Raw genomic sequence first — 27,042 nt, forward strand, 5'->3', positions numbered from 1 at the left:
AGAGCACTGTCTCCCAGAGGCTCTCCAGCAAGACTAAACCCCAGATGCCCTGAGGCGCAGCCTGCACACTGGCTTACTTCCCACCCCAGCCTTGCTTCTCCACTCCCCTACTGGTACTTTTTGGGATCAAATCCTAAATGACATACTCAAATCCTTGCCTTAATGTCTATTTCTCGGGGAATCCAACCTAACAAACTCCTCCTATTTTCTAAGATAACATTTTATTTCCCTTTTTATTTAAAAAAAAATGTTAATGTTTATTATTTATTTTTGAGAAAGAAACAAGAGCGTGAGCGGGGGAGGGTTAGAGAGACACAGAACCTGAAGCAGGCTCTAGGCTCTGAGCTAACAGCACAGAACCCATGAACCATGAGATCATGACCTGACCCAAAGTCAGATGCTTAACCAACTGAGCCACCCAGGCACCCCTTATTTCCTTTTTTAGATAAGCTAGTAATTCCTACTGGTTCCCAACTTTTTAATATCACAGCACAAAGATTAAGTCACATTCACAGAATACACTAGGGTAAAATTATGAGAAACTAGGTAAAAATAAATTACTACATTTTATTTATAAGTAACTATGATAAGAAAAATTAAAAATGGAGTACTTGGAAAAGTAGTATTTATTTTGGCTAAATATTCAAATAAAATATTTTTTTTTAATTTTTTTTTCAACGTTTATTTATTTTGGGGACAGAGAGAGACAGAGCATGAACGGGTGAACGGGGGAGGGGCAGAGAGAGAGGGAGACACAGAATCGGAAACAGGCTCCAGGCTCCGAGCCATCAGCCCAGAGCCTGACGCGGGGCTCGAACTCACAGACCGCGAGATCGTGACCTGGCTGAAGTCGGACGCTCAACCGACTGCGCCACCCAGGCGCCCCCAAATAAAATATTTTTAATGTTTTTTTTTAATGTTTATTTTTGAGAGAGAGAGAGAGAGAGAGAGAGAGAGCTCTAGTGGGGGAGGGGAGAGGAAGGGGAGCAGGGAGACACAGAATCCAAAGCAGGCTCCAGGCTCTGAGCTGTCAGCACAGAGCCCAACACAGGGCTCAAACCCACAAACCATGAGATCATGACCTGAGTTGAAGTCAGACACTTAACTGACTGAGCCACCCAGGCGCCCCAAAAATGTTTATTTATTTTTGAGAGAGAGAGACAGAGACAGAGCATGAGCGGGGGAGGGGCAGAGAGAGAGGGAGACAGAATCCGAAGCAGGCTCCAGGCTCTGAGCTGTCAGCATGGAGCCTGATACAAGGCTTGAACTCACGAACTGTGAGATCACGACCTGAGCTGAAGTTGGACACTTACCTGACTGAGCCATCCAGGCGCCCCTCAAATAAAATATTTTTTTTTCATAAGAAACTTTAGCATGTTTCTGAAAATAGCATTTTTTTTGACATTGGGTTTCATGATGAAATAAAATACATAGTTTCTGATTAAAATTTTTAATGATAATTTTTTTCAAATTCTTTGTAGTCACACCTATAATTGACACACCAGTAGAGAGGTTCTGTCCCAGACATTGCAGTGTAAATGTGCCAATGTATCCATAAACTATACCCTACAATTTAAATTTTTTTTATGTTTATTTATTTTTGAGAGAGAGAGACAGGATGCGAGTGGGTTAGGGGCAGAGAAAGGGAGACACAGAATCCGAAGCGGGCTCCAGGCTCTGAGCTGTCAGCACAGAGCCTGACACAGAGCTTGAACTCACGAGCTGTGAGATCATGACCTGAGTCGAAGTTGGATGCTCAACTGACTGAGCCACCCAGGCACACTTATACCCTACAATTTGTTTTAAGATCTTCCACCTACAATTTATGCCTTATTGTTTTCATCTCCTGCTTTGGGGACTAGGTTAACTTCCTACTATGGGTTGATTTCATAGCTTAACTCCCCCAAGGTTCTAAATTTCCGAGAGTTCAGGAAATAGTCACCATAATCCCAAGTAGTGACATTCATAACATTGATGGTTCATGTTGGAACTTTTATTTCAATTCAGCAATTCTTATTTGTGTAAATCACAGATGTTGTGCTGGTCTCTCCTTAAATTTCTTACAAGCATACTAAGAAGAAAGTCACAAGAAGTTTTTCTAACTTATCCTGCCTTACCTCCCACCATTTCTTCATTGCCAGCCTTGTACCAGTAATACTGAACTTCTTACCGTTCAACCCCTTCCTACCCAATACTCTGAGATATATAAGCTGTCTCTCCTTTTTTTCCCACCTAAATAAACAAATATTTATTGAGTATCTGCTACAAGCACAGTTTCAGACATGAGGAATACAGAAATGGACAAAATAAAGTCCCCCCTTCAGTCTAGTGGAGAAAGAGCTGACAATAACACACAAACATATGTCACAAGGTGATTTAAGTGTTATAAAGGGAAATAATACATATTATACCATGATGATTAAAAGAACCCTACTCAAGGGACCCCTGGTGACTCAGTCAGTTAAGCGTCCAACTTCAGCTCAGGTCATGATCTCAGGGTTCATGGGTTCAAGCCCCACATCAGGCTCTGCACTGACAGCTCAGAGCCTGGAGCCTGCTTCAGATTCTGTGTCTTCTTCTGTTTCTAAACTTCCTCCGCTATGCTTTCTCTCTCTCTCAAAAATAAATAGGGGTGCCTGGGTGGCTCACTTGGTTAAGCGTCTGACTTCAGCTCAGGTCATGATCTTACTGCTCATTAGTTTGAGCCCTGAGTCAGGCTCTGTGCTGACAGCTCAGAGCTTAGAGCCTGTTGCAGATTCTGTGTCTCCCTCCCATCTCTGCCCCTTCTTATGTTCTGTCTCTGTCTCTCAAAAATAAATAATTTTTTTTTTAATTTTAATAATAAATAATCATTTAAAAAAAAAGAACCCTACTTAAAAGCATTCATACTGATGTCATTTATATTAGGATCTAGAACAGGGAAAACTAATCTAAAATTATAGTAGAAAAAAATCAGAACAGCTATTGCCTCTCTAAAAGTAGGGACAGGGATTGACTGAAAAAGGCACTTGAGAGAACTTTCTTGGTGATGGTGATATTCTGTATCTTGATAAGGGTTTGGCTTAACCCATATGCACATTTGTTGAAACTCATCAAAACGGTACAGTTAAGACTTGTGCATTTCTTTCTATGTAAACTTTACCTTAAAAAACCTTAAACAAATATCTAACTCTAGTTAATGATATGCAAGCTGAAGTGTTGAAAAGCAAAATATACTGATATCTTCAATTTATTGAATTGTATTTAAAAAGCAGATGAATAGAGAGAGATGAAGAGAAATGAGATAGAGCATGCAGAGTAAAATACCAATTATAGAATCTAGTGGTGGTTATATGAGATGAGCTAAGCTCTGGCCCAACTGCAATGCCCAAATGTATTCCTTGATGTTCATGCTATTTTCTGGAATGTTCTTTTCTCCCTAACTCACCCTTGCCCCCTCTAATCCATTCACACTGCAGCTATAGAAAAGATTTCAAAACACAATCTGACCATGTCACTCCCCTACTTAAATCCTTTCTGTGGTCCTCCGCTGCCCATCCAATTAAGACTAAACTCATTGTTCATTCTTACTTTTACAGAAGGCCAAAACCCATCTACCACTCTCCCCTTGCCTGTCCTCATACCCAAACACAGGGCCTTTCTTTCAGTTTCTTGAACCCATACAGCCAAGGTTCTTGAAAACTACTCTAGCTAACTTAAAGATGATGGGGCTGCCATTGGTACAATTCCCAAACCATGAGTCCTCTACTATCCAGACCCTCAACCTCACAATTACAGATGGTTAACAATAACTCCCAGAACAGAAGGGACTAAGATCTTAGAATTGTCAAGATCAGCTCTTCCCACTAGTAAATGGACGTGACTGTAGGAACCCACATGGACACCTGCATCCCACATTCTCCAGTGTCTTACCTCTAGCTGGATGAAATCAGAAAGGTTCTAGTTCTCCATTGGCTGGTACACTTGTTTACTCATTCAACAAGTATTTCTGAGCACCTTCTACTTGTCAGGCATTGTTTTAGATATATGGCTACCACCATGAACAAAACGTTCCTGCCTTCAGAGAGCTTACAATCTATTGGAGATGGACAGACCATAAACAAAGAAATATACAGGTCATGTGGGGATAAATGCTATAAAGAAAAAGCAGGACAGAAAAATTATGAGGATATTCTGTGTATTATGAAAGGGCTTTTTTGAGTACAGACCTAAAAGAAGCCATGTGGCTATCTAGATGAGATGGCAAATCATCAAAGGATTTTAATCAGAGGAGTGGCCTTTTTTTTTGAGCTCCACCACCACCAACCACCCCACAGTGACATATTTTTAAAGGATTATTCTAATATTTTCATGGCACGAGGATCTTAAAATGAGAGAATGGTTTGCAACTCTGTAGTTTCTTCAACCCCTAATGTCTACATGCATTCGCCACTTAGAGTACCTCTTCTGTATTAGGCAGGGAGCTAAGTGTTGAAGATGGAGAAGTCAAGTGAGACACAGCTCCTCCCTTTAAGGGACTTTCAGTCTGGTGAGCACAGGGCCAGCATATACCCACCATTCACAGACTTACCTCTGAGCTATTCTACTCTCCTGAGCCTGTTGGTATCCTTCCTTCCTTCCAATCCTTCAGACACTGATCTAGCTGCTCTTATACTTCAGATTGGATGCCCACTGGCATTTTGCTGACCATGGTTTGGCTCCTCTTGGCAACAGATTTGTATGTCTACGTTTTTACACTATTCAGACAACCCCAGGACACCCCTACCTTGTCATTCTTTTCACCAGCAAAGCTCCATCTCTGCATGTCAAAACAACATAGTTTAATGAAATTTAATCTTTCTTTCTATACACATAGAATAACATAACTCTAAATTATATCATTTGTAACAAAAGTTTTTAACCACTCTCCAGATGGCTTTTGATACAGAAGAGACCTCACCTCCCACCTATGTGACTTCTTCCTGATGTCTTAGAGATAGCGAATATGGCAAACATGATTGAAGAGAAAAAAGAACAAAAACATTTTTTGGAAAATATAGATTTACCCTGTCTGTGGTAATCTATTACTTTATTAGACCCCATTGATTCTCATCTTGCAGAATTTTTTCCCTTATACAGTCCCTCCCCACACTGACTCTGTACTTGGCCAAAGGACTGGCTTTAGCCAGTGGGACATTAACAAGTACAAACCTTGATAAGTGCTTGCACATTACGGCCTATCCTCTTGGGGTAGTCCTCTTCAGAACCTAGCTGCCATGCTGTGAAAAGCTCAACTTAGCATGTGAAGAGATCATGTGAAGGAAAACTGGGGTCCTAGCCAACAATCCCAGCTGAGCTCCTGGCTAACAGACAGCCTGTGAATGATCCAGCGTGGAAGGCCCCTCCAGCCCTAGTTAACCCTTCCCAGCAGTCACCACACAGAACAAAGATGAGCTATCCCTGCTAAGCCTTGCTCTGATTACAGAATTTTGAGAAAATAAATGACTGTTGTTACATTTTGAGGACAGTTTGTCCCATGGTATTAGATAACCAGAACACCCTTTTCTTAAAAAAATAAAAATAAAAGGGCACTGTTTCTACTGTATGCTGGAATTCTTAAGACTGAAATGTATGAATTTCAGGTCAAGGTTCAACTTCCTTAATAAGAGAACTGCCTTATATACTTGCGTAGCTGTTAGCTTAATGTCTGTGCCCCCATTCATCTGTAACCTCCACTAGGGAAGGGATTTGTGTGCCATGGTGAACATTGACTCCTTGACCTAGAAAAGACCCTAGCACATAGTAGGCACTTAATGAATAATTTAGTAAATCAATATCATGTTGACTCACTTACCTATATTAGTTCCTATGTTTAAATAAAATAGTAATTCTTTGACCATTATTATTATTAGCCAAACATTTGTTCACTACCTGTAGACACTGTTCTAAGCATTTTATATTACCTCATTATCTATTTAGTCTTCACAATAACCCTATGAACTAGGTACTCTTATCATCCCCTTTTACAGATGAGGAAACTGAGGCACAGAAAGGATAAATAACTTGCTTGTTGCAGGGCCAGGGTTCTAACCCAGGGAGTCAGTTTCCGGAATCCATATTCTTAGCCACTACATCACCTCCCCCAGTTTCTTGTCCTAAGTCTGGCAGTGCCATTGCTGTAAAAGCAAGAACAAGGTAAGGTTACACACTAGAAGATAAGAGTGTCGTTGTGATGAAGATATCACTGTAGTGAGTCTGTAGACAAAAACCTACACATAGAGACTCAGTTCTTCTCTGAAACACTTCACAATGTCAATGACATTAGGAATGAGAGGTGGTGACATCCTCCAGGAAGACCCTTATGCCAGGCCCTACCCCCAAGCCTCCAATTCTGCCAGCTAAAATGACCTGGAGTGCCTGGGTGGCTCAGTCAGTTTAGCATCCTACTTAAGCTCAGGTCATGATCTCACAGTTTGTGAGTTCAAGCCCTGCATTGGGCTCTCTGCTGTCAGCATCAGCAAAGGGTCTGCTTCAGATCCTCTCTCTCCCTCTCTCTATGCTCCTCCCCTGGCCTGCCTCTCTCTCTCTCTCAAAAATAAACATTTAAAAAATTAATAATAAAATAAAATGACCTGTGAACTCAGCTCAACCCCATTCTCCCTACAGGGCTGTGAAGAGCCCTGAAACAGTGGCTGCTTGCTCAGCACTCTTTTTTTTTTTTTTTAAGTAAGCTCCACACCCAGAGTAGGGCTTGAACTCTTAATGAGATCAAGAGTCGGATGCTCTACCTACTGAGCCACCCAGGTGTCCCAGCACTGGGTCTCTTTTCATGCCCTACTGAACCTGTGACTGGGTCCTCCTGGTGCTCAGCACAGAAACCAATGACAAAGGTGCACCCTGGCATCATCGCAGGCCCTACCTCTACTCTAAAGGAAATCCTGGACTTGGGAGTCTGGATTTAAGCCAGTAGCACTCTCAAGGTCACCTGCAAACTGAGTTCCAAGCTTGATGCGTACAGTACTTTCTGAACCCAACACCACCACTAGCACCACCAGCAGGCATACATATACACAGATGCCTCTGGCTTCACTCCTATACTTGGGGAAAACATAAGAAATTTAACATGAAAATAGTGAAATGGCAGTTTAACCCAATAGTAGAAGGATTCTTTCATAACTGTATTGCTAGATAGCTACAAAGAGGGTGCAGAGTTGGGGAGCAGGATGTTAGGTCTTAGAAATTAGAGGGGCCTTTCTTTTTTATTTATTTATTTTTTTCCCCAACTTTTTTTTTTTTTAATTTATTTTTGGGACAGAGAGAGACAGAGCATGAACGGGGGAGGGGCAGAGAGAGAGGGAGACACAGAATCGGAAACAGGCTCCAGGCTCTGAGCTATCAGCCCAGCGCCTGACGCGGGGCTCGAACTCACGGACCGTGAGATCGTGACCTGGCTGAAGTCGGACGCTTAACCGACTGCGCCACCCAGGCGTCCCTAGAGGGGCCTTTCTAGAGAGAGTCTTCAACCTGGGCCTTCTCCATTTGACATTCACTCAACAAATACTTTTTGACACCTGCTATATGCCAGAAACTGGGGTAGGTGCAGGACATAAAAATGTTGCGGAGCCATGATCACTGAGATAGCCCTTCACCTCAATTTAACCCATTGAATCTCTTTTTGGTGTGTTGCCATACAGCTGTAATAGGCATCCTTGTGAATTGGCCACCCTGTCAGGGATGCTGTCAAGGACACTGCTCCTGATATAACACAATGTTCTCTTTATGAGCACCCCTGGGAGACAGTCCAACCTGATCTCAGTTCAAGGAAAAGTGTTACTTCTCCAGAGTAATGGGTTTGTTCATTATCAATGGACATCATGAACTGTGGGAACAATGAGGCTTGAGAGTTTAGAGATAAATTCATGTCCCAGCTGTAGCAAATGTGAAGGTCATTCCTACTCCCATTTTTAGCTTTGTCCCTGACTCTGTTTTGCCTCTACCCGTGTTTTTATTTCTTCATTCTTTGCACTTTTAATTTATGGCATCTTGGTGTGTGGGGGCGTGTGTGTGTGTGTGATTTTTTGTTTGTTTGGTTTTTTGGCTTCTTCTTGTATCCCTAGAAATGGCTATGAACTCTTCCGGAAGTAGACATCACCATCAATGTTTATAATATACTATACACATTTACATTTATACTATGTTAGAGGTATGTCCACAGCATGATGTGGCAACACAAGAGGGCTTATTAATCTGTCAAGAGCATTACAGAAGACTTTGCATAAGGATCATTACTTGAGTTGAGTCCTTTGTTCTGTCAAGGATGTTATAGAGTTTATTCACAATGTGACAAGTGTTAAACAAAATTAAGTTGCTGCCAAGTGCAAAATACTGAAAAAAAATCTTGCAGACTAGATTTTTATGTCATTTCAGAGGTTCATGGGACACCACAGAAATTGTTTACAACAAATTGAGGCTACTTCCACAAGTTTCCTCTCACCAAATTTTTTTCTGACAAAAAGATCATGAGGACAAATAATTCATATCTACATCAGAATTTATGTGCAGACAAGGAAATTCAGATGGAACATCAAAATTAAATTGGAAGATGCCTGACAGCAAAGTGAGATGAAGAATTAAAATATTTACCTACGATATATATATATATGTATATATGTGTGTATATACATATATATGTACATATACACATACATATATACAAAATGTTATCAACTGGATTATTCAAATAAAGGAGGACAAACAAAATTTAGGAATTCAAATTATGTAGATCAAGAGTCTCAGTTTGGAAAGGATATTAAGAATCATTTAGGGGCACCTGGGTGGCTCAGTGAGTTGAGTGTCTGACTTTGGCTCAGGTCATGATCTCACAGTTCATGGGTTCAAGCCCCACATCAGGCTCTGTGCTGACAGCTCAGAGCCTGGAACCTGCTTCAGATTCTGTGTCTCCCTTTCTCTCTGCTCCTCTCCTGTTCATGCTCTGTCTCTCAAAAACAAATAAATGTTTAAAAAAAATTTTTTTAATCATTTAGTTCAGTTGCATACCTGTACAGCAGTATTCTTCCTTAATTCTTCATTCCATCTTGCAGGTAGACCCCAGCCTTGGACTTTCCCTGGATTGTGTGGCTGCCTGTGTGAGAACAGGGTGAGAAAAAGAATAGTTGCTGACACATTGTTTTAAGTGTGCTGGATCAGCAGATTATCTTTAAATACATGCAATTTGAGCTCCTTTTTTTTTCTTTTCTTAAAAAAGAGGTCTAGCAATATAAAAATTCATATTGACCAACTGCATAGAGAGGACCTCAAAAAATAAATGTCAGGATCTCATGAAGTTTTCTACAATTTACAAAAAGACAGCAAAAAACATGTTTACATCCTCTCATTCTCCAACAGTATGAAAAATTGCAACCATCTTCCTTCACATTAGAAAAAGAAAAAGTAAGCCAGCTATACTTCATGATGCCTTTCAGTTATCAACCAGGCCTGGCACTTTAAAGGGGATACTATTCTGTCTTTGCATTGGGAAAAATTGTTGACTTTTAACTTAGAGAGACTAAAAGAATGCATTATTCTTTTTGCCCTGCTTCCTTTCTATTAGAATAAAAAAAAAAAAAAAACTTAAAACTATCAGAAAACTGCTCACTGCTAAGAGGAAAGGCTACTCTGAAACCAGCAATTCGTCATGCTGACGTTTCCTGGAAGAGGGCAGCCCAGGCCCACAGGAAAGCCACTCTTGTGCTAAGCTAGACACTTCACGAGGGCAGGAACCAACTCTGCTTCTGCACAACTATAGATACTCAGCACCTAGCTTAAAGTCTGGCACAATTCATATTCATTTATTCATTCAATGAACATTTATTGAGTACCTACTCTGTACCAGGCAATGTTCTAGATGCCTGGGATGCATCATAAAACAAAACAAAGATCCCTGCCCAAGTGAAATTTTAGTTCCACTGGGAAAGGGGTATAGAGAGAAGAGACAACAGGTAAATAATGTGCTATGTCATGAGTGCAATGGAAAAAAAAAAAAAGTAGAGCAGGCTAAGGAGGATTTGGAGAGCTGAGGAGGAATAGAAGATCGCAACTTTGATTAGGGTAGACATTGTAGGTCTCATTGAGGTGACATTTAAACAAAGCCTTGAGGGGCGCCTGGGTGGCGCAGTCGGTTAAGCGTCCGACTTCAGCCAGGTCACGATCTCGCGGTCCGGGAGTTGGAGCCCCGCGTCAGGCTCTGGGCTGATGGCTCAGAGCCTGGAGCCTGTTTCCGATTCTGTGTCTCCCTCTCTCTCTGCCCCTCCCCCGTTCATGCTCTGTCTCTCTCTGTCCCAAAAATAAAAAAATAAACGTTGAAAAAAAATTAAAAAAAAAAATAAAGCCTTGAGGGAGGTAAGGTGCTCAGTAAATGTTGATGAAATAAATGAATTAGAGAAAAATTAAGAAAGCAGAAAAGTGTTAAGGCATGTTCAGGGGATGATGAGGAAGCCACTTTGGGAAAGGTAGGTTACTGGAGATGAATCTGGGAAGGAGGTGGAGCCTGACTTCAAGAAGTGCTCTGGGTACAAAGCTAAAGGGTATGGATTTATGAAATTTAAAGCTTACAAAGATCTTTCACTTATAGTTATATCTCCAGCAAAGTAAATTTCATCTCCATTTTGCCAATAAGGAAACTATGTTCAGATAAGTTTAGTAATTTTCCTGAGATCACGTAGCCAATAAGATGCAAAGCCAGAACTTAAACCTGACTTCCAATTTCAGACTGTCCATACTGCCCTGTAACCTCCCCCCAGAAAATGTACACAAGTAATAGAAAGAAAAGAGAGTTATAAAATATACTACTAAAATATAAAAATGATTACATGTTGGTTATCAAAAACAGAGATATGTAAAAATAAAAATTTAATGTAAGCCTTAATTTAAATTTTTTTTAATTTAAGCTTTTAAAATTATACATTCTATAGAGCAACAGATAAGATTGTGGGAGCTCAACAAAAAATCAAAAGACAGTAAACTATGAGCCTATTTTGAATAATGTACTATAGTATTGGCAACAGAAAATATGTGGCTACAAATCTATTTCTACCATAAATGCCTTTCTTTTTTTTTTTTTTTTTTAATTTTTTTTTTCAACGTTTATTTATTTTTGGGACAGAGAGAGACAGAGCATGAACGGGCGAGGGGCAGAGAGAGAGGGAGACACAGAATCGGAAACAGGCTCCAGGCTCTGAGCCATCAGCCCAGAGCCCGACGCGGGGCTCGAACTCACGGACCGCGAGATCGTGACCTGGCTGAAGTCGGACGCTTAACCGACTGCGCCACCCAGGCGCCCCTAAATGCCTTTCTTTTACTACAGACTTTTGCAAACTTTTACTTTCAGATTGAATATATGTCTCTTATAAACACAGTAATACTTTGTAACTTGTTTTTGATCAATACAAATATTATTTCTCAATTATACAGAAAATACATGAATACTTTCTTTAAACGGTTAGTCTTCAGTACTATCAGATTGGAACACTCTAATTCTCCAGCTCTTTTCTCTGTATATTTGTAGATCCAAGTGTTCCTGACTACTTGTGGATACTGATGTGTTTAAAACTGAACTTACGGGGCACCTGGTTGGCTCAGTTGGTTAAGCATGCTACTCTTGATTTCAGCTTAGGTCATGATCTCATGGTTTGTGGGATTGAGCCCCAAGTTGGGCCCTACACCGACAGCACAGTCTGCTTGGGATTCTCTCTCCCTCTTTCTGCCTCTCTCACTCTCAAAATAAATAAATAAACATTTAAAAAAAAAAAACCAATGCACTTACCACTTTCCCCTCAGAGCTAACCAGATCCTCTGATTTCCAATGTCAGTAAAAGGCATCACCATCAGAAACCTTACATTCCATATTTTATCTGCCCACTCATCTATCATATCTGATCATCAACCCAGTCCTGTAAGTTTATCTCTATAATATCTTGTGTTACCACCTTCTCTTCTCCATTCTCACTTCCACTTCTTTCATACTGACTCTCTTTACCTACTAGTTCTACTACCACAGGGCTAGGTTCATGGGTGTGTGTCCTATGGAGTCACACAGGGTCTCACACTTAGAAGGGCCCCATGTTTGGTTTAATGCTCTGCTGTCACTGTCTTGAATTTATTAATAATTTTTTTAATAAGGAAGGGCCCTGTATTTTCATTTTGCACTGAGCCTCACAAATTATGTAGCCAGTCTTATACTATTGTAATAGTATCCTAACTGGTACCCATTTTCCCATTAAGGCCCTGATACAACCCACTCTCCACAACTCTGCAGGGAATTAAAAAGAAGATTTTCCATTGGAATTAGATCAAGCAATACATGGCACAGAAGTCTGCCAAATTTGAGGCTGAGAGGTTTGAAGTATAACTTTAAATTGAAAAGATGAATTATTGAAGAATTAAGTTTCCGGGGCGCCTGGGTGGCGCAGTCGGTTAAGCGTCCGACTTCAGCCAGGTCACGATCTCGCGGTCCGTGAGTTCGAGCCCCGCGTCAGGCTCTGGGCTGATGGCTCGGAGCCTGGAGCCTGTTTCCGATTCTGTGTCTCCCTCTCTCTCTGCCCCTCCCCCGTTCATGCTCTGTCTCTCTCTGTCCCAAAAATAAATAAACATTGAAAAAAAAAATTAAAAAAAAAAAAAAAAAGAATTAAGTTTCCATGTAACCAAAGAACTAACCGCATAATCTATGGACACTTTTGTATTACAAGTACTTAGGGAAAATGGCCAACGTAAACACAACCCTCTATGAAGCCAGAGCGGTATGGGGAAAGAACACAGGCTTTGCATTCAGAGAGACTGAGTTCAAATTCCAAACTTGACCACTTACTGTCTGACTTTGGGCAAGTTACTCAAATTTTCAAATTTTTACTTTCCTATTGATAAAATAGAGAACACTATCTGGCAGGACTTTTGTGAGACTCACAAAATAGAGACCCAGTTCAGTTCAACAAACACTTACTGAATGCCTACCCTGTGCCAGACCATGTTTTTACACCAATGGCATCAAGATAAATAAGACTTCCTTCTAAAGGGTACATTATGGAAAGGGGGAGAGGACTGAGGCAAGGAATAAGTTTATAATGGAAAAACCTAACAAGTGCTACCTCACCAGGTGTGATCAGGCAAACATTGATAGTGACAGATCATGTTCATAGTATAGGCCTTTGATATGATACGATGAAACTAAGCACTTTAACTCTGTGGTGCTACTCTCCCAAAGTTGTTGTAGAACCAAACTAAAATGGAGTCACTTATGTCAGGGGCAAAATGGAGATGGTTAATGCGGGCATATAAAGGAAACTTAACACAATCTTACAGGAATTTCCAGTTCTCCTCAGAAATCAGAAAGCACACCAGCCAATCCCCAAATGCCAAGTTTGTTCATGCCATCTCTGGACTTCCTCATTCCCCTGACTCAGCTACCCTGACCCAAATAAGAAAAGACTGCTAAGAAACCAATCATCTGAAAAAACCAAACAACTTCCACATTTACCCCATGAAAAATCACTTAGACTGTGGCAACTTGAAACTCATTCCTCCAGTTGCCCTGAGTTCCCCAGCTTGTAGGTAGAAAGCCTTGCAATAAACACATCTTTCTGGTTTATTTTCTCAGTGTGCAGAGTTTGAGTTTTGACACTATAAATCCAGTCTCACCATGAGAAAAACATTAGACAAACCCAAATTGAAAGGCCTTCCACAAAATACCTAGTGAATGCTCCTTAAAACTGCTAAGGTTGGGGAGCCTGGGTGGCTCAGTTGGTTGACAGCCAACCTCAGCTCAGGTTATGATCTCACAGTTCGTGAGTTAGAGCCTCACATCGGGCTCTGTGCTGACAGCTCAGGGCCTGAAGCCTGCTTTGGATTCTGTGTCTCCCTCTCTCTCTGCCCCTCCCCCGCTCATGCTCTGTCTCTCTTTCTCTCTCTCTCTCTCTCTCTCTCTCTCTCTGAAAAATAAACATTAAAAATAAACTGTCAAGGTCATCAAAAATAAGAAAAATAAATTTTAAAAATCTGAGAACTGGGGCACCTGGGTAGCTCAACTGGTCTCAAAGACGTCCGACTTCGGCTCAGGTCATGATCTCTCGGTTTGTGGGTTCGAGCCCTGCGTCGGGCTCTGTGCTGACAGCTTGGAGCCTGGAACCTGTTCCGGATTCTGTCTCCCTTTCTCTCTGTCCTTCCCCTGCTCACACTCTGTATCTGTCTCTCTCAAAAATAAACATTAAAAAAAAAAAATCTGAGAAAGTAACAATTAAGAGGGATTTAAGGAGAGGCACCTGGGTGGCTCAGTCAGTTAAGGGTCTGACTTCAGCTCAGGTCATGATCTCAACGATTTGTGAGTTCAAGTCCCCCGTCGGGCTCTGTGCTGACAGCTTGGAGCCTAGAGCCTGCTTTGATTCTCTGTCTCCCTCTCTCTCTCTGCCGCTACGCTACTTGTGCTCTCTCTCTCAAAAATAAATACTAAAAAACAAAAACAGTGACCTAAGGAGACATGATGACTAAAAGCAATGTGGTATCCTGGATGGGGTCCTGGAACAGGAAAGGGACATTTAGTAAAAACTAAGGAAATTCAAAAAACAAACAAACAAACAAACAATGAGCTTTAGTTACTAATAACGTATCAGCATTGGTTATTAGTTGTGACTACCATTTTAACATGTTGACAATAGGGAAAACTGCATGCCAGGTATAAAGGAATTCTCTGTACTATCCCTGCAACTTTTCTGAAAATCCTCAACTATTCTAAAATAAAAAGTGTATTGGGGCGCCTGGGTGGCGCAGTCGGTTAAGCGTCCGACTTCAGCCAGGTCACGATCTCGCGGTCCGTGAGTTCGAGCCCCGCGTCGGGCTCTGGGCTGATGGCTCGGAGCCTGGAGCCTGTTTCCCATTCTGTGTCTCCCTCTCTCTCTGCCGCTCCCCCATTCATGCTCTGTCTCTCTCTGTCCCAGAAATAAATAAAAACGTTGGAAGAAAAAATTTAAAAAAATAAAAAATAAAAAATAAAAAAAAAAATAAAATAAAAAGTGTATTTAAAAAATAACACATGGGGGTGGGGGGTAGGGAGCGCCTGGGTGGTTCAGTCAGTTCACGCATGGGTTTGAGTCCCACATCAGGCTCTATGCTGACAGCTCAGAGCCTGGAGCCTGCTTCAGATTCTGTGTCTCCCTCTCTCTCTGCCCCTCCCTGTTCGCACTCATCTCTCTCTCTCAAAAATAAATAGACATTAAAAAAGTTTTCTTAAATAACACCTGGGGGGGGAGTTGAGGGGTTAGAAAGAAGAAGAGTTCATAAAGAAAACTAAAACTAAACCATGTATAGTCACAGAGGTAAGAGGAGAACAAGAACAAATTGGTGATCCTCAAAAAAAAAAAAAGAAAGAAAGAAAAAAAATGTTTCCAGCCCCACTAGGCCCCACAGTCAATTAAAAACTAAATGTTTCTGGGCACCTGGGTGGCTCGGTTGGTTGAGCGTCCGACTTCGGCTCAGGTCATGATCTGGTGGTTAGTGACTTTCAGCCCTGTATCAGGCGCACTGCTGTCAGCCTGTCAGCACAGAGACTGCTTCAGACCCTCTGTCCCCCTCTCTCTGCCCCTCCCCGCTTGCACTCTCCCCAAAAATAAACAAAAACAAAAACTAAATGTTTCATGAAATTTTTTTTAAAGACGGTTTTTTTAACGTTTATTTTTGAGAGAGAGAGCTTGCATACAAGCACACGTGTGCAGGGGTGGGGCTGGAAGGAAGAGCAGAGAGACGACGCAGAGAATCCCAAGCAGGTTCCACACCATCAACTCAATTCAGGGCTTGAACCCATGAACCGAGAGATTCATGACCTGAACAGATATCAAGAGTCAGATGCTTAACTGACAGAGCCACCGAGGGACCCCATCAAGAAATTTAACTCTTGATTTCAGCTCAGGTCATGATCTCACAATTCTTTGTAAGATCTAGCCCTGCGTTGAGCTCCATGCAGATTTGCTCTCTCTCTGTCTCCGTCTTCCCCTCTCCCGCTCACACACACTCACTCTCTCTCCAAAAAAAAAAAAAAAAAAAAAAATTTAATTTATACAAGCATAAGAAACAGCATTTTAGCTGAGATTTACTTTCTATTTTATGTTTTCCAGTAAAATTTTTCTTTTTTTTAATCTAAAGAAAAAAGTACAGCAAGGGCACCTGCGTGGCTGAATCATTAAGCATCCAACGCTTGATTCTGGCTCAGGTCATGATCACACAGTGCACTGGCAGCATGGAGCCTGTTTGGGACTCTCTCTCTCTCTCTGCCCCTTCCCCACTCTTGCTCTCTCCCTCTCTCAAAATAAATAAACAAACATTAAAAAAAAGAGTATAGCAGTAATTCTACACATCCAAAATTGGACTCATCTTCACCCTCCCCAATTCTGACCCACCACAGCCTTCTCCTCCTCCTCTTTCTGGGCTCCCCATCACAGGAAGGGCACCCCCAACCATCCTGTTGCTCAGGCCAGAAAGTTGGAAGTCAGCCATGATTCCTTCTCCCTCATCTCTGCTTCTAGTTACCATGACCTGCAGATTCCACCTCTATGTTTCTGTTTCTAGTTCTCTCTCTCTCCATTTCTATCACTTAGGCCTCAACACTTCTCATCTTCTCTCTCACCATAAAAGTTTTCTAAGAATCCTTCTTTCACATTAGCACCCAAATGATTGTTCTAAAATGTAAATATGATCAAGTCATCTATAAAAATGGGGTTGCTGTAAGGATTAAAATATGACAATATTTGTGGAAAGTTTAGCACAGTGCCTGACAGGCACTCAGAAAGAAAAAAGTCAGATATTAGAGGTTATATCACCATCCTCCCTAGGATCCTCCAGTATTTTTTCAAGATGAATTTCAAACTACTAGCATAGTGCTCAAGCCCTATTGACTTGGCTTCTGCCATGCCTCTAGCTATCGCCAGCTACCTCCTTGGATACCTGTATCCTGGTCACATGGTTATGGAAAGTTATGAAGCATCCCACTGAAATAAATTATAATGGTAAAACAAGAGACCATTCATGATAACAACAAAAAGACAATGTTTAGTAACAACTTCAAGAAGAAATGATCAAGGGGTGCCTGGGTGGCTCAAGTGGGTTAAGTGTCTGACTCTTGATTTTGGCTCAGGTCATGATCTCACGGTTTGTGAGATCAAGCCCCACATTGACCTCTGCACCGAAAGTGCAGAGACTACTTGAGATTGTCTCTGGCCCTCCCCCAACTTGTGCCTGCAAAAATAAACATTAAGGAAAAAAAAACAGAAAAACTAGTTCACCATTTGAAGAAAAATAAAATTCAGTTACTTACAAATAAGTAATCCCCGGAGTTTACACCAAAATCAATTCCAGATAGAATGAAGACTTAAATGTAAAAACCGGAACCATGAAAGAACTAGAAGAAAACCTGGGAGAATACATACATAATGTTGGATTGGTGAAAGCTTCCTAAACATAACAAATGAAGGAGTGGGGAGAGGGAGGGAGAAAGAAAAGAAAAGAAAGGCAAAAACCAAAAGAGGAAAAGCGTACTTACTTATTACAATTTTATTTATTTTTTTTTTAATTTTTTTTTTCAACGTTTATTTATTTTTGGGACAGAGAGAGACAGAGCATGAACGGGGGAGGGGCAGAGAGAGAGGGAGACACAGAATCGGAAACAGGCTCCAGGCTCTGAGCCATCAGCCCAGAGCCTGATGCGGGGCTCGAACTCACAGACCGCGAGATCGTGACCTGGCTGAAGTCGGACGCTTAACCGACTGCGCCACCCAGGCGCCCCTTTATTACAATTTTAAACCTGCATTTACGTTGACCCACCAATTTCCATTCTAGATGTCCATCTCACAGCAATACTGGCATGAGTGTCCAAAGCAATATTTGAGAATTTCTCAGCAGCACTGTTTATAAAACACTGGAAATTGCCAAAATGTTAATCAGTAGGGGAATAGTTAAATTATAGTGCCTGCATACTACATACTAAGAAGTCATAGAAAATAACAAGGGGCGCCTGGGTGGCTCAGTCAGTTAAGCGTCCAACTTCGGCCCAGGTCACGATCTCATGATTCGTGAGTTCAAGCCCCGCATCGGGCTCTGTGCTGATAGCTCGGAGCCTGAAGCCTGCTTCGGATTCTGTGTCTCCCTCTCTCGCTGCCCCTCCCCTATTCATGCTTGCACTCTGTCTCTATCAAAAATAAATAAACTTTAAAAAAATAAATTAATTAATTAAATAAAATAAAAATAACAAGGTAAGGGACTCCTGGGTGGCTCAGTCAGTTAAGCGTCTGACTCCATTACTGCTCAGGTCATGGTCTGATGGTTGTGAGATGAAGCCCTGCATTGGGCTCCTCACTCAGCATGGAGCCTGCTTAAGACTGTCTCACTCCTTCTCCTTCTGTCCCTCCCCCCGATTGCATGCGAATGTGTGCACACAAGTTCTCTCAAAAAACAAATATATTTTTAAAAATTAATTATTTATTCTGACACGATGACAATAAATTAAGTGAAAAGTACAAGTTGCAAATAGCATGTATGATATACCATGTCTTTACCAAAAAAACTCACATACTAACTTACTGCTAATCTTTTCATATTATTTTATGTAAATAAGAATGCTTAAAAGTGCTGAGTTCTTTTACTGAAAAGCTAGATTTTTCATGAAGACATTTTTATTTTTTCATTAATTTTTTAAAGTTTATTTATTTTGAGAGAGAGAAACAGAGCACATGAGCAGGGGAGGAGCAGAGAGAGGAGACAGAGAGAACCACAAGCGGACTCTGCACTGTCAGCTCAGAACCCAATGAGGGGCTCAAACTCACAAACCTCAAGATCATGATCTGAACTGAAACCAAGAGTCAAACACTTGACCGAATGAGACACCAGATACCACAGGACATATTTTTAGCATCATTAAGTTTCTATGAAGGAAAAATATTAGAACATATGTGATGACAGTTTTAAGGCCGCCAAGAATTACCCAACTTTGCTACTGGGGTGACAAATTACTAGTTCAAAGCTTCAGTTGACAGGAGAGAATTTTACACTTTTTAAATTGTTTTAAGTTTATTTATTTATTTTGAGAGACAAAACTCAAGCAGTGGAGGGGCAGAGAGAGAGAAAAAAAAATAGAGAGTCCCAAGCAGGCTCTGCATGGACATGGGGCTCAAACTCACAAAACTATGAGATCATGGCCTGAGCCAAAATCAAGAGTTGGACACTTAACCGACTAAGCCACCCAGGCACCCCTTAAGTTTAATTTTTTAAAGAAATACTACAAATAAACATTCCAAAGTTACAAAATGGTAGATTGTGAAATATCTCCCTCCCATTCTCCTCTCCCCAAAGGCAACCATATTACAAGTTTTGGGATATCCTTGCGAAATATTCTATACACATACAAGCAAACAAGCACATAGTTTTCCTTTTCTTAAAACCAACTTTTATACCCCCCCTTTTTTTTTAATTTTTAAATGTTTTTATTTATTTTTGAAGGAAAGAGAGACAGAGCATAGGGGTGGGGGGCGGGGGAGAGCAGGACAGGGGCAGAGAGAGAGGGAGACACAGAATCCGAAGCAGGCTCCAGGCTCTGAGCTGTCAGCACAGAGCCTGACGCGGGGCTCAAACTCATGAACTGTGAGATCATGACCTGAGCCGAAGTCAGACGCTCAACCGACTGAGCCACCCAGGGGCCCCTATTTTATTCTTAATAAAGAATTTAGCTCACTTCGCTTGCAGGTTTTAGAAGAATTTTCAATATCACATTTTATAGCCTTACGTTGACTTCCATCTTTCTCAAAGTTGTGGGAATTTCAACTGAATTCCTGAGGCTAAAGGAAACACTAAATACAGTAATATTTAAGAAACACTAGACTTAGTACTATTTATTGGGGAAACTCAAAGTGATTTAATGTATATACTCTACTTATATGCTTAACCAATGTTAGATTGACAAACGCATAGTTTATGCCATGGTAAAGTCGGAATTTTAGAACGAAAACACCTCAAAACATATGAACAAAATTTATTGTTACTGTTCTCTATTAATTGTTCATATTTTTACACTTGCTGGTCTCTTGATCTGGGATACCCATCTGCATGGTGCAAAGTTCAGCACCTCAATACTCCTTTACTGGCATTTATAACACAATTCGTCCTTTTATGTGTGATGAGATTCTTGAAGGCAGGGAACATAATTTAAATGATCTTTATATTACCAAACCCTAGTACTCTGCCTGGCAGTATTAGACTTTTAACAAGTGGTGGTTAAAATAAAAAAGTTTATACCAGAGCTGATAAATCGAGAAGGTAATGACAAGACCTAAAAATTAGGTCTTGTCAGGGGCACCTGGGTGGCTCAGTCCGTTAAGCATCTGACATGGGCTCAGGTCATGATCTCATGGTTAGTGGGTTTGTGCCCTGCGTGGGGCTCTGTGCTGACAGCTCAGAGCCTAAAGCCTGCTTCAGATTCGGTGTCTCCCCCCGCCCCTCCGCCCCTCCGCCCCTCCCCCACTCATGCTCTGGGTCTCTCTCTCAAAGAGAAAAATTAAAAAAAAAAAAAAAAAAAAAAAGATTAGGTCTTGTCAGCCAGAGCAAAAGCACAGAGAAGTAAAGCGTTTTTGGAAAACAGCAGATAGTTTGGTGTGACTGGGTGCCCAGTTTAAACAAAAGAGTTATTAAGTCTGAAAAGGTACGTATCAGGAGGCCTCCAGAGTAAAGTTCAAAATCCTCAGTTTAGCAAGATACATCAAAAGGGTGTTCCCCCAAATAGCTCTGAAGACTAGCCTCCGGCCACCAGCAACCTTAGCTCTGGCAGTATCCAATTACTTGCAATTTCCAAGAAGCATCACATTCTTTCACCCCTTAGCCTTCCCTTGTGCTTTGTCCTTTGCTGGGAAAGCTCTTCTCCCTTCTTTAAAACTCAGCTCAACTGCTACTTTCCCATGGACGCTTTCCCTGTTCCATCAGATTTGATATAGGAGTCTCTCCCCTGCTGACCTCTATTTTGTGGTTCCCTTAAGTCCATTGACATGTCCGGTTCCCCACTAAAGTCTACGCAACATGAACCAGGTTTCATCTTTGCATCTCCATCTTCTTTGGTTGTAGATACTCCGATGTTTGGGATTACTGAATATAACAGACTCCGTTTTCCATTATGCCCCCTGGACTCATTTGAAAGCGCATATACTCACTCTACAGACTGTAAACCCAAGTTTACAGACTGGTAGGGCTTGAATTTTAGATCAATTAAAACGACTTGTTAGCCACGCTTGCTGCCCCTCGCTAGCCAACAGGGTGAATGCCAGGCCAGGAGTCCAAGGCCCTAAGTTTGCACCAAGGCATTTCAAACATTTCCCTGTGTCCAACGTGTAGGACACAGCCAGGGCCAAGGCAAATAACATGTGTACAGGGGCCAGGACTTTAACAAAGAACTCCTCCCACTTGCAACTTGATGGATTACAAGGCCACGGACTACGCGTAAAAAGGAGCAAGATCCAAGGCCTGTGAGGTTGCCCAGAACAAGCCCAAACCCCTTTGCTCGGCATTTCTTCCCCAGCGGGCTTCCAGAATCTCAAGGCTGAGGAACAAAGCCAGTTAGAGACGCCCAAAGAGGCAAAAGAGGGGCCGGCGGGGAGGAGGAAGGGAGGGCTTTGTTCTGAGAGGTTCTCTTTCCGAACTCAGCTCCCTCACGGGGCTCTGTTCCCAAGCCCTCCACGCCATCACAGGCCGCAGCCACGGCCCCGCGCATTTGGGATTCCGGAATTGGCCGGGTACTGCACCGCTGCTGAGCAATCCCCGCTCCCGCCCAAGACTTCCGCGCTCCCCGGCCCACTGGGTGGAGGAAGGAACTCCAGAAAGTTCCACGAGCGCCAGGAACCAAGGCTTGCGCCCACCCCCACAAGGCCCTTCGGCACAGCTCCTCCCAGTCCGAGCGCCCCCGCGCCGTTGCCTAGGTAACCGCGGGGCGGTGGCAGCGGCGAAAGGGGCGGGACTTCCGTCGAGTGACGCGCCAGGACTCGGCTACAAAAGACGACGGCTGCGGCGCGCCGGGCGGAACTTTCCAGAACGCTCGCTGAAAAGCGGAGGAGCGGCGGCTGCCCGAGCTGCGCCCAGCAACGCGCTCCTTCCCGCTCCCCAACACCGGCCTCGGCCCCCTCACCGGTGAGTTTCAGCTCTCGCGCTTCCTCTCGTCCCAAGGCCGGCGCCATTGTCGGCACGGGGAATCCGGATGGAGCCGCGGTCGGAGGCGGTTGACTCCGCGTGGGCGGGAGGGTTGTCGGTTCCTGTATTCACGATTTTCTTTTTGGGAGGGCTGGTGTGTTGCCGCAGCAGTCTTCCGCACGCGGTGAGTGGGCTCGAGATGTTTCCTGAGGCATTTTCCACTCTATTTAGCCCGAGGTCCCCAAGGACTTGGAGCCCTCAGCTTTCCAATCGACCCCCCTTCCGTGCGCGCCCCCGCGTCCCCTCTGCTCCGGCTTTCTGGGGGTGGGCGACCATTGGCGCACGCGCGGAAGGAGCCAGGGGGCGAGGGGCTGCGGAGGGAGCGGGGCGGAGGCTGCGGTCGCTTCTCCGAGCTCCTCTTTGTTGAGGGCTGGCTGGGGTTCTCCCACCCCTTCGGTCCCAGGTGGGAGGAAGAAAACCATAACGGTCTGCACCTAACGTAGGGGGCAACCTAACACCATGGAAACTACGCTGACTCGTGGGGGCGAGAGGTGTTCGGTAGTGAAAGTAGAGATGCTATAAGTTCTTTGATTAAGAAACACCCTTAAGATTCCCGGGGGGGAGAGCTCGCTTTGTGGTGGCTTAAAATCAGTTTCATAAACCACTCCTTTCCCTCCTCCCCCGTGTCCAAATGCTTTTTTATCTAGGGAGTGTAGGGCTTATCCGATTTACCGGAAGATAAGGATAACGTAAGAACTGAGCCTATTGGTGCTCTTTTTGATTACTGCTGTCACACTGGGAAAGAGAAACAGGAAGAATCCGGATAATAGTGGCGTTAAGTATGGAGCTTTCCTGTGGGAAAGTGGGGACCAGCTGCTACAGAGAAAGGCCTGTGAATTATTCCCTGATAATTACTAGCTGATATTTAGTAAGAATTTATCGCTGAATTACCAAAGGATTTGTTCCCTTCTCTGAAGGTTAGGGAAGGTAGTGTTCTATCAGATTTGGGAGAGATGATTTCTCTGCCTTAATTCTGACTTTTCCTAATTAATAGTTGAAAGTTAAAATTGCATTTTATTTCAGGCTGTAGAAAATGGTGAAAGAAACTACTTACTATGATGTTTTGGGGGTCAAACCCAATGCCACCCAGGAAGAATTGAAAAAGGCTTACAGGAAATTGGCTTTGAAGTACCACCCTGACAAGAATCCAAATGAAGGAGAGAAGGTAAGTGATGTACTCCTACTTTTTTTTTTTTTTTTTATGTGTTCAGTCTTAAATGTAGCTGTGTAATTCTTTGCCAGGTATATACTGTTTCCATTGCAGTCTGATAATGAGTATGTGTAATACAGTGATTGTTTTTGCAGCACCTTTTTTCTGAAGGGAAATTTTCTTTCTCTCAGTTTAAACAGATTTCTCAAGCTTATGAAGTGCTCTCTGATGCGAAGAAAAGGGAATTATATGACAAAGGAGGAGAACAGGCAATTAAAGAAGGTGGAGCAGGTGGTGGTTTTGGCTCCCCCATGGACATCTTTGATATGTTTTTTGGAGGAGGAGGAAGGATGCAGAGAGAGAGGAGAGGTAAGAATAATCTAGTCCACATGCAACAAATTAAAGTAGCCCTTTGTGAAAGTAAATTCTTGAGAAATCACCTATTTGAAATGCTTGTTTACATGTTGGTATAAAGTTGCAAACTGACAAACTGCCACTTTGATGTAATTTTTTAAAGTGAGAGGTAACCGAAAACAGCTAAGTCAATCAAGTTCTAACAAGTGCTTGTAAAGTTCTCCAATATGTATGACATTTGGAAGGTTAGCAACCCTTAGGTAAAGGAATAGAGTATAGGAACATAGTATTCAAAACCCTTTTTAGAGATATTTGACCCCTCCCCCACCCTCCAGCCCAGTTGGAGGTGGTGGCCTTGTTGAAAGTGAGTTAAAGTGCAGAAATTTAAAATTTCCTCAGGGTCATATGTAGCAAGGCATCAGAGTCAGGATTAGCTTTTATTATGTCCCAATAGCTTACAGTCTGTTTAAAGAGATTTTTTTTTTTTTTAATTTTTTTTTAACGTTTATTTATTTTGGAGACAGAGAGAGACAGAGCATGAACAGGGGAGGGGCAGAGAGAGAGGGAGACACAGAATCTGAAACAGGCTCCGGGCTCTGAGCTGTCAGCACAGAGCCCGACGCGGGGCTCGAACTCACGGACCGTGAGATCATGACCTGAGCCGAAGTCGGACACTTAACCGACCGAGCCACCCAGGCGCCCCGCTTACAGTCTGTTTAATCTCGCTTCAATTTAAAATATGTACCCCTAACATTTAACAAAAATGTAGTTAAGGAACTTAAAACAATTTGTAATCAAAGTTAATTACTTAGGATGATTTGTCCCACAGAAAAACAGCTGGGTTTTTGTTTGTTTTGTTTTTTTTTTTGTTTTTTTTTTTTTTTTAATTTTTTTAAGGAATGGACTAGCAAAGTCTGACTCCCATTAAAAGGTTTTTTGGTCATGAAACTGGAGGATAAGTCACACTTCAGGAATTGTTTGCTCTCCCTTCTCTGTAGTCTCAAATCTATAAAGGTAAAGAAGGGCAGTTCTTAGCATGCCAGAATCAACTACATGGACCTGTATTTGATACAGAACCAAAGGTGGAGCTAGGAGGAAAAGGATACAGTTAATGGTGCTTCATTGGAAACTAAAAATACTCTTTAGGCATGCTCTGCAGATAAGAGTGAGGGAGGTTTTTCACTGAGGCTTAAGGCAGTACTCATTCCTGGTGGATAAAAGTCATTGTGGAAGAATCATTAGCTAGGAACTTATTAATTATTGGCAAGTGACTTCTTTGTAGCCTTTGTATCCTTATGCAATCTCTATTTTCCATTTCACATTTTAAGGTGAGATATGGCACTGCTTTATAGCCACTGGCTACATTTAAATAAATTTCTTTATAGTAGCCATTCTTAGGTGCTAAATAGCTACATGTGATTAGTGGCTACTGTATTAGATATCATGGATATAAAACGTTTCTATTGTAGGTGTATTGAATAGGACTGTATGAGAAATACAGTCTTTAACTACTGTTGCCCCAAAAGTAAATATGCCACGCTTCAGAAAGAAGTGGAAATTAATAGCCTTCTGTAGAGACTGAATAAATATGTCTGCTTTCCTGGCGAATTTTGCTTAGTTGGAACTCAGTGTGCTGAAGGATTTTTGGATGAAGAAATGGTTGGCCATGTTCAATACCATACTAAGTGAAAGGTTTAGAGTATATTAGGACAGAAATGCAGTTTGGATTAATTTATTGTGAAACCTATTTAAATAACATCGATTTCCCAAGTGATTTTGCAGTTGAGGTTTTTGATTAGCATGGTTTATAAGATGGCCACAAATATGTCCTCGGGCAGATTATTCAGTGTCACCCAGTTTTCCTCAACTGAAATCACATCATAGTTCGTGGATCATGTGTGATAATGTGGCCAACTTCTATGTATGTGATAGGTGCTCAACAGATGTGTCCTGTGAGACTAGTCTTTCATTATTCTTTACTATTTTTAAAGTGCAATGAACACAAACATAAATTTCTTAGATTTTTAACGAGCTGTCATTTATTCTAGGTAAAAATGTTGTGCATCAGCTCTCTGTAACCTTAGAAGATTTATATAATGGTGCAACAAGAAAACTAGCTCTGCAAAAGAATGTGATTTGCGACAAATGTGAAGGTATGTATGGTCTTTTCACACCTTTACTATAAGTGAAAATGAGACCAAAGCTCTTCTAGATAAATAAAACTGACAGTACTCTACCTAAATCTTGGAGAGTACGAGTATGAAGAAAACCTCCTGAATCCACCACCTTTTTCCACGTGTGTGTTTTATTCTTTTTTTTTTTTTTTTAACGTTTGTTTATTATGGATGGGAGGGGTGCAAGGAGAAAGGGAGACAGGATCCAAAGCAGGCTCTGCTGTGACAGCACAGAGCCTGATGTGGGGCTTGAACTCATGAAACATGAGATCATGACCTGAGCTGAAGTTGGACCTTAACCAACTAAGCCACTCAGGGGCCCCTTGTATGTTTTAAATACAGTTGGGATCAGTCTAATTTGTGGTGTCTTTTTTTTCCTCAACATTATTCAGAGTTGAACACTTCTGTTCTCTTTAAAACTATGTCATTCTAATGGCTTCCCTGATTTGTAATTAAACAGTGTCTTCTTTTTTGGACACTTAACTGTTTAGACCAGTTTCTGGGTGAGAACGTGTAATCTTAAGTTATTTGTTTGAAATAAAGGTATTTTCTAAAGAGAATACATGCTTTAAAATGTTCTCATCTCACAGATAAAGTATTCCTAAAAACTGTGCTTTGGGAGTACATGTTTAAAACAAAAATCTGGGGGCGCGTGGGTGGCTCAGTCGGTTAAGCGTCCGACTTCGGCTCAGGTCATGATCTCACGGTCCGTGAGTTCGAGCCCCGCATCGGACTCTGGGCTGACAGCTCAGAGCCTGGAGCCTGCTTCAGATTCTGTGTCTCCCTCTCTCACTGACCCTCCCCCATTCATGTTCTGTCTCTATCTCAAACATAAATAAACATTAACAAAAAAATTTTTTAAAAAAATCCGAAATGGTTCTTTGGAAAGACAGTAAAAATGTTTAATCTATTAACTGAAGCTGGTGGTGGCTATATTTTGTGAAATATAAGGCTGAATTGTAGATTTTTAGGACAGCATTCCATCAAACCTTGGAAACTGAATGTAGTGTTTAAGAACTTCGATTAATATTAAAACATTCGTCATATCCAATACTGAATTCCAACATTTCTTTTTAAACTGTTTAGGCCGAGGTGGTAAGAAAGGAGCGGTAGAATGTTGTCCCAATTGCC

At 41.9% G+C, this 27,042-nt stretch overlaps 1 protein-coding gene across 1 annotated transcript in view; it reads left to right on the top strand.

The window, feature by feature from the left end:
- Positions 1-22,008: 22,008 nt before the first annotated feature.
- DNAJA1 (DnaJ heat shock protein family (Hsp40) member A1) overlaps positions 22,009-27,042 on the top strand; it is a 12,692-nt gene continuing 7,658 nt past the window's right edge. Inside the window, exons 1-5 of the mRNA XM_040482776.1 lie at positions 22,009-22,173; positions 23,257-23,398; positions 23,575-23,752; positions 25,786-25,890; positions 26,998-27,039. Of these exons, the coding sequence (XP_040338710.1) occupies positions 23,267-23,398; positions 23,575-23,752; positions 25,786-25,890; positions 26,998-27,039 (457 nt within the window). The 5' untranslated portion in view covers positions 22,009-22,173; positions 23,257-23,266. The remainder of the gene's footprint in view (positions 22,174-23,256; positions 23,399-23,574; positions 23,753-25,785; positions 25,891-26,997; positions 27,040-27,042) is intronic.

The sequence above is a fragment of the Herpailurus yagouaroundi genome, unplaced genomic scaffold (genome assembly GCF_014898765.1).
Source record: "Herpailurus yagouaroundi ecotype Mexico unplaced genomic scaffold, PumYag 160, whole genome shotgun sequence".
NCBI classification, from domain to species: Eukaryota; Metazoa; Chordata; class Mammalia; order Carnivora; family Felidae; genus Herpailurus; species Herpailurus yagouaroundi.